At 31.5% G+C, this 8,135-nt stretch overlaps 1 protein-coding gene across 2 annotated transcripts; it reads right to left on the bottom strand.

The window, feature by feature from the left end:
* Positions 1-2,869: 2,869 nt before the first annotated feature.
* LOC133197131 (BET1-like protein) lies at positions 2,870-7,020 on the bottom strand. 2 transcript variants are annotated; one of them, XR_009722417.1, is made up of 5 exons: positions 6,973-7,020; positions 5,644-5,729; positions 5,267-5,323; positions 4,112-5,081; positions 2,870-3,957 (listed from the first exon to the last, which is right to left on the bottom strand). XR_009722417.1 is itself a non-coding variant. In XM_061332987.1 (4 exons), exons 1-4 carry the CDS (start codon positions 6,998-7,000, stop codon positions 4,914-4,916), a joined length of 339 nt encoding a protein of 112 aa, XP_061188971.1. In that variant the 5' UTR covers positions 7,001-7,020; the 3' UTR covers positions 2,870-4,913. The 2 variants fall into 2 exon arrangements, 1 of the variants encoding a protein (XP_061188971.1); XM_061332987.1 differs by having other exon boundaries at positions 2,870-5,081.
* Between the last annotated feature and the right edge of the window lie 1,115 nt (positions 7,021-8,135).

The raw sequence follows: 8,135 nt of genomic DNA, 5'->3' as shown, positions 1-8,135 counted from the left end.
CTTAACATCAATTCCCTAGGATACTTGACACTAGTGCTTATAACTATTATACTTATATTTTGCTCTTACCCTTAATTTCTTCAGTGCTGATTCAAAGGCCAACTTCTGAATGCCTGACTTTCTCAAAGCTTTGCCTATTATACCCTTTGGCCAATCCATTCCAAGGATTGTAAGGTCATTCCACTATTTGAAGTCTTCAATGCTTTTCACGAAAACGTCCCTTGATCATTACACCTGTATATTCCTATGTAAAACTTTGACCCACTGTTGTGGCCCCGTCCTACCCCTGGGGGTCATGATTTGAACAAATTTGAATCTATACTACCTGAGGATACTTCTATACTAATATGACTAATAATAGCTTAGTTGTTCCTGAGAAGAAGATTTTTAAAGATATTTCCTATCGACATTCCTATGGTTAACTTTGACTCCCTGTTGTGGCCCTGCCCTACCCCAGGGGTCATGATTGGAACAAACTTAAATCTACACTACCTGAAAATATTTCTATAATAATTTGACAAATCATAGCTTTGCTGTTCTTGAGAAGAAGAATTTTAAAGACATTTCATATATATTCTTATTTAAACTTTGACTCCCTCTTGTGGCACTGTCTTACCCTTGGGGGTTATGATGTGAACAAACTTGAATCTAGAGTATACATTGAAGCTTTCACTTAAGTTTCATCTTCTCTTGCCCAGTGGTTCTTGAGAAGAAGATTTTTAAAAGATGTCACCAAATTTTCTCGAATTCTTCATTATCTCCCCTTGAAAGAGGGCGTGACACTTCCTGTGAACAAACTTAATTCCAATTTACCCAAGGATGCTAGATCTCCTCTTAAATTTTACACAGCAGCCAACTCATCTTGTGAAATATGATTGGCGGTGGTCTATTTATGTGCAATATATGGTTTCGGAGCAGGAGCCTGAAAAACGACGTTTTACTGAGTACTAACAAAATTTGGTTCCCAGGGTCCAGGGCCATAAAACTTAGACGAGCTCACTTTTGATCTCAGTCTCACTTTTACCAAAGGAATTCATAGTGGAAAAGTGAGACTGAGATCAAAAGTGAGCTTGTCTAAGTTTTAAGGCCCCGGGGCCAGAACTCACCTTGCCAAATCATCTTTTGGAATGCAATTTGTGTAGGGAAACGACGCCTCCATTCAAAACGATATTCCCAGAATTCCTCAAGTGCATTTCATTTTCGGATAAAATTGATGGTTTCCTGTAGATGTTACTGTGCAAGTATCACAACACTTAAACAAGAGTATTCCAATCCTGCTCAATTTGATACATGTACAAGTTTAAGAAATTAATTACATGGCTAAAATGTTCATTACGTTGGAAGATGAACTTGATTTTATGTGATCAAACCTACTGAGAAGCCCGAAGTTTGTTGGTAACACAAGACAGAGTAGATTTAGAGGTAACATTTATGTGCGGACATTACTTTCTTATATGCCAGCATCAAGTTTTTATTGGATAAAAAGCTCTTGAATTTCCTTTTTTTTGGGAATAACTTGGTTGTTGGTTGGATTCAAGTAACCACTAATCTAAATTCGACCTTTTTACAAATCAATGTATTTTAATGACATATTTGGGATCTTTATTATATATCACACTCGAATAAAATCATAATACCCTACATTATTCCATTCCTTTGTATTATTTAAACACTGATTATCTATACATTAGTATTTTTTTCACTTGTTTAAATAGGCCTACTCCATAAGAATGTTTTAAATATATATCATAAAAACAAAACATGGTTGAGAATGCTTTTACATTTCAGTATACTTGTGGACAGGACCCTTTACTCCCCAAATGAAATATATGATTTATCAAGAGCAAAAAGAAAGAAAGACCTGGGGTGAGTGAAATGTGAGGGTTGATGTCCACAAGTACTTAAGTCCCATGTGTGTTTACACATGTATATATGTTAAAAAAGGTAATTGAACTAACAAAGATCGTTCAATTTTTTTTCTCACTTTTTTCACCAACAATTATTCAATATTTTATAACCAAAGGAAATGAATATGCATAATGAATAGTTAACAAGAAATTCTTCTAAAAAATAAATTAACTGCATGAAAAACTTCAAATTTACTTTCCCTCATTAAGTAAACCTCATCTCTTAAATGCTTGCACAAAAATTCATATTAAGGGTAAATTCATATAAAGAGTCAAAGAGAGTATGTGATCAAAGCTACTGAGAAGCCCAAAGTTTGCTGGTTACAAAAGTACAGAGTAGTTTAGAGCCAACATTTATGTGTGAATATTACTTTCTTTTGACAACATCAAGATTTATTGGACAAAAGCCCTGGAATTTCGACACTTTTAAAATAATTTGGATGTATCTCGAACACTTTATTTCGAATACCATGGATACATGTATGTCGAAATAATTTGGAGGTCTTAACGACTCATTCTTTTATAGGTATTTAAACCTCGATATCTTGAATCTTCAGATATCTCGAAGTTTTTTCTAGGTCCCATCAACTTCGAGATAACGAGGTTTGACTGTATTACCTAAACACTTGTTTCTACACATTTGTATTTTTCTCCACATGTGTAACTATCAAGTACTTCATAAAAATGTCTCGAATATCATGAAACAAAAACATTTCTTAATTTAATCTATCGTGGTTGTGGATGCTTTTCCTTCTACATTTCATGTACTTGTAGACAGGACCCCTCACTCCCCATAAATATGATTTTTCAAAAAATAAAAAATAAAATTGACCTGGGATGAAGTAAGAAGGAGGAAGGGGTTGCTGTCCATGAGTACTCAAATCATGTGTGTGTTTATATACACTGTATAATGTTCAAAAAGGTATTTGAACCAAAAACAAAGATCTTTCAATTTTTCACTTTTATTTTATTATTATTATTATTTTTTTTTTACATATAAACATCAACAACAATTTTCTTCAATATAATCTAAATATAGGAAATGAAGATGCATATATAATAAATAAATAGCTAACAAGAAATTCTCCTTCAAAATATATTAACTGCTTGAAAAACTTCAAATTTACTTTCCTCATTAAGCAAATCTCATCTCAAATGCTTTGCACACAAATTTATACTTGTAAAGAGACAAAGAGAAGTTCCTTCATTCAAACATACAAGTGAAGAAATTGGAAAATACACCTTGCCAATTAATTAAATGTATGAAGAAATGATCACCTATAAATGTACAATATTCTATATAGTGTGTGTACCTTTTAATCAAAACTTGGCACAAATGTAGGTCAGGAACTACCTGGCTCAATTATGAATAAGTGCTACCAGTATTTTTTGTGTATTAAATTATACAAAATCATATTTGAGTGGGAATTAGCTCCTAAACGATTACTCCGAAATGTGCCACTAAAATAAGTACACATATAGTATCTAGTCTTTACAAGTCTTATGAATAGAAAAGGAAAGAATCTGTATAAAATCCAGTTTTATAAAATAAAAGTTCCCTTCTTTGACCATTACAAATACCCTGGTAATTTTTATGCATTAACATTTACCTCCTATCAGTTTTTATTGATTTATATAATAAAATATTATATAAAAACAAATTCAAGCAATATATTATGAAAAATAACATGCCATATTGATAACATATATGACTGCAATGTTACAATAAACATTTAATAATAAACTTGTAATCTTGTATCCTATATAAAATGATTGTTTTAAATATGGATAACTCACAAAAGTATTCAATTTAACATCAGCATTAAGTTCAATCAAGAATTACTTAAATATGTGCTCTCTCTCTCTCTCTCTCTCTCACACAATGCACAAATGTATACGTTATCAACACAAGAGTCCCATGGGCCATAATGCTCACCTGAGTACCAATATCAATTCTTCTTCAGATTCTTTTTCCTAAGTATTCCTATGTAAAACTTTGATTGCCAATTTTAGCTCCACCATACCCCCTGGGGATCTTGATTTAAAAAAACTTGAATCTACACAACCTGAGGATGGTTCCATATAAATTTAACTAATCATGGCTTTCCTGTTCTTGAGAAAAAGAGATTTTTCCTATGTACTCCTATGTAAAACTTTGATTGCCCATTATGGTCCCTCCCTGCCCCAAGGATTATAATTTGAACACTTAAATCTACACTACCTGAGGATGCTTCTATATAAATATGACTAATCATGACTGCCATTCCTGGAAAGAGGATATTTAAAGATTTTTCCTGTGTATTCCTATGTAAAGTTTGAATGCCCATTGTAGCCCACTCTGCCCCTGGGGGTCATTATTTGAACAAACTTGAATCTACACTACCACAATGCTTCCATATAAATATGACTAATCAGAACTTTCCTGTTCTTGAGAAGAAAGATTTTTCTGAAGTATAATGTAAAACTTTGATTGCCCATCGTGGCCCCAATCCGGGGGGGGGGGGGGGGGGGGGGGGGGGTGTCATGATTAAAAAAAAATGAATCTAAACTGTTTTATTAAATTTCCACAGAAGTTTAATCTTTTCTGGCCCAGTAGTTCTTGAAAAGAAGAGTTTTAAATGACCCAACCTAATTTTTACTTCCTGTTTATTTGAACAAACTTGAATCCCCTTCACCCAAGGATACCCTGTGCCAAGTTTAGCTGAAATTGGTTCAGTGGTTCTGGAAAAGAAGATGAAATTATAACAAGGTTACAATATTAACGACAACAATGACAGAAAACGGACAAATTTTGATCATAAAAGCTCACATGAGCCTTTGGCTCAGGTGAGCTAATAACTATTATCTTTTTTAAAAAAATAGGTACAACATACATTTTCATTCAACAACGAACAATTGCTGAAATCATGTTATTCTACAGGGAAAAAAATTGTTTCTCTGAATGAAAAATAGTTTTTAAAACCAAGAACACTGGCAAAATGGATGATCTGAATCCACTGAAATATCTCACTTTGTCACCTTTGAAATGAAATAATATGTCACAAAGAAGAGCAACACCAGGCCCACTACAAGATAGCACATGAGTTTTCTGTTTCCTCGATTGGCCTGAACCATGTGAGACAGTCTGTGTACAGTTCCTCCTAAAAGTCCCTGTGTACTCTCAAAGTCACCACCCTGCAAAATGAAAAATATACTTTTGATCTGTATACATTACTATACTTCTCAATTCAAGGCATTGCTCATGAACATTGAAAATATACAAAAGTCTCTATATTTTCATCATATGTCAAGATGAATTTAATAAACAGATCTGTGTTTAGAGTACTATACAAAGCTCAAGATTTTTTGGAGATGATTACCATACTATCCAAGTATCTGTTTGAATCTGTTGCTTCATCTTCAATATCCAAGGCCAACTAACAAAGAAAATTATTCTTTTATATATCACAAATACAGTATTTCCCCTAAGACCTGGCTACTGGCCATATTAACCACTTTAAAAATTGATAAAATGCTGCTTAGAAATCAAAAGATTAAAAAATAATTGTTGTAAGGTCCACAAAGATTTTGTTCATAAACCTCAACTCCTTGTTACAATTGATCTCTAACCCTTTACTGTGAAATAAAGGGAAAACACTGCAAATACATGGTTCAAACGAGTATCTAATTTTCAACTTTCTTGGAAAATCAACAGCTCATCAACAGGTGTTAAGAAACATGTACATATTATACTTGCATTCTTTAACCGTGACACTTTGCTGGCCAGATTATCCACTCTCTGCTGATTTTCATTGTCTAACATCTCCTCTGTTCTCGACATTCCTGAAACAGAAAAAGTAAATAAGCCTGACATTAGTGCTGGAGGTCTGAATATACTATGGGAGTCTGGGGACATTCCCCCCCTGGAAATTTTCAGAAAAATATAACAAAAATCTGCATTCTGAGAACTAATTTGGGGTCACTTCTAGAACTATCACAAATAAATATATTTTAAATGTTACTCGTATGTTAAATCAGGAAATTTTTTGTCAAAAAGGGGAATTTCGACATGTTTTAAAAAGGGGAAAGGTACCCTTTACTTGTAGTTAATAATAGTTGATAAATCCCTGTTGATAGTATAGTAAGTTAGTGATGGGGCATCGGTTAATTTTCACAATCGATCATCGGTTGGAATCGGTTAATGCTTCCGATGCGATTTTACCGATTATAATCGGATGTCATAGTTTTGTATATAAAAAGCAGACTATTACAATTATTTCATATTTTTTCTTTAACATGAATATATAAAATATATTGTTTTCTTTGTTTTTTTTGCTTCTTTTACACTTTCTATATATGCACCTTTTGGTTCTTAATCACCTCTGCTTCGTGCTAGTTGGCTAGTATCAGATGCAGACGCCATTTTCTTTCATTAAGAAGAAATAAATTTTAAACCAGAAATGGATAATTCCTGAATGTATTTTATTAGAGGTATGTTTCCGATGATCGATTATGAAAAATTATAATCGATCATCGGAATCGGTAGCATTTTTTCGTCGACAATCGATGTTTTCTGATTATCGGTACAACACTATAGTAAGTGCAGTCAAACCTCTTTATTTTAAACCAGATGAGACCCAGTAAAAACTTCAAGGTATCCCAAGAAACCATGGAATATATTAGAACATGTTACAAATAAACTGGATATTAAAGCAAAAAGAAAATTGGGGTTATATTGTTTTATTGAAAAAATTTGAAACAGCATGATACTTAGCTTTATCAGCCTAAAATATCTTCTTTTCTCAAAAAAGGGGGTGGGGAGCATTGGGGCAATTAAGAGTACTCTGTCATCCGCAAATTTCAAAAATAGCTGATAATGTTAAGTCAGCTAGATAGGCCTATTTTCAATTTGTAAAAAACGTAATCGATCGAGTTTACATACAACTACTGAAATCAAAACGTATTTTCTTGCATTTCGACATATTTCAAACTTTTATTTACACTGTTTCAACAATACTTTATGCCAGATTTTTAATTTAAACTCTTAAAAAAGACACAATGTGTAAAAAAAAAATGGTTTTTGTACCGTTTCTGTTACTTCTAAAGTCTGCCATGCTGTCAACCGAGTCATCAAAACAAATCAATGTCGCCTGAACGCTTCAAACTAAATAAAAACATTGACTGTAAACAACTATTTTCCGGATACATACAAAAAGAAGAATTATCATAGGTCCCTGGAATTATTCATCAAATTTTTCATCACAATATAGAAAGAAATCACAAAAGAAGACATACTTTATAGACCATTTATCACCACGATTACAAAAATTCAGAATAAAAAAATTACATAAAAGTATGCTGAAACTTTGAAAGTCCTTCTCAAAATGCAGGGTTAAAAAAGAATCAAACACAGAAGCATGCTTACACTAAATACGAAAAAATATGGCATGTCAAATGTTGCAATATTCGATCTTTTTTATTTGTATTGTACAGTTTTCCATTCATATTCTATAATTTTCCATTTGTATTGTATAATTTTTCATTTGTATTGTATAATTTTTTTATTTGTATTCTATAATTTTTCATTTGTATTGTATATTTTTTTCATTTGCATTGTATAATTTTCCATTTTTCCATTTCATTTGCATTGCATATTTTTTCATTTATATTGTATAATTTTTCATTTGTATTGTATAATTTCTCATTTGTATTGTACAATTTTACATTTGTATTGTATAATTTTACAGCAAAAATTTAAAGTATAAAATACAAAAGGAAAATTATACAACACAAATGAGAAATTATACAATACAAAAGAAAAATTATACAATGTATATGAAAAAATATACAATACAAATGAATAAATTATACAATTAATACAAATGAAAAATTATACAATACAAATGGAACACTAATACAATACAAATGAAAAATTATAGAATACAAATAAAAAATATATAATACAAATAAAAATTTATACTATACAATTGGAGAATTATAGAATAAAAATTAAAAAAAAAAAATACAATACAAATGGAAAATTATACAATGCAAATGGAAAAGATCGAATATTGCAACGTTTGACATGCCATAAAAAAGACAATTGCAATATAATTCTAAAATTGCTAACACGAATGAGAAACATTCCACATTCCAATGTGTTGCTTACAGATAAAGATTTACATTCAGTATAATTTTCTTCATGAAATTCATTGGAAATGTTCAACATTCAACCATACACTGAAAACT

The sequence above is a fragment of the Saccostrea echinata genome, unplaced genomic scaffold (genome assembly GCF_033153115.1).
Source record: "Saccostrea echinata isolate AGI-Se365-2 ecotype Australia unplaced genomic scaffold, CSIRO_AGI_Sech_v1 ptg000030l, whole genome shotgun sequence".
Classification (NCBI taxonomy): domain Eukaryota; kingdom Metazoa; phylum Mollusca; class Bivalvia; order Ostreida; family Ostreidae; genus Saccostrea; species Saccostrea echinata.
Note: the sequence above shows the minus strand (reverse complement) of the source record. Positions and strands in the feature narration are given on the sequence as shown.

Bases quoted from the DNA above. Each gene is read 5' to 3' on its own strand.
- LOC133197131 (XM_061332987.1), bottom strand. From the start codon at position 7,000: ATGGCAGACTTTAGAAGTAACAGAAACG. The intron at 5,324-5,643 runs GCAAGTATAATA...TTTCTTTGTTAG, and splicing joins AAGTGTCACGGTTAAAGAAT to TTGGCCTTGGATATTGAAGA. The intron at 5,082-5,266 runs GTAATCATCTCC...TTCATTTTGCAG, and splicing joins ACAGATACTTGGATAGTATG to GGTGGTGACTTTGAGAGTAC.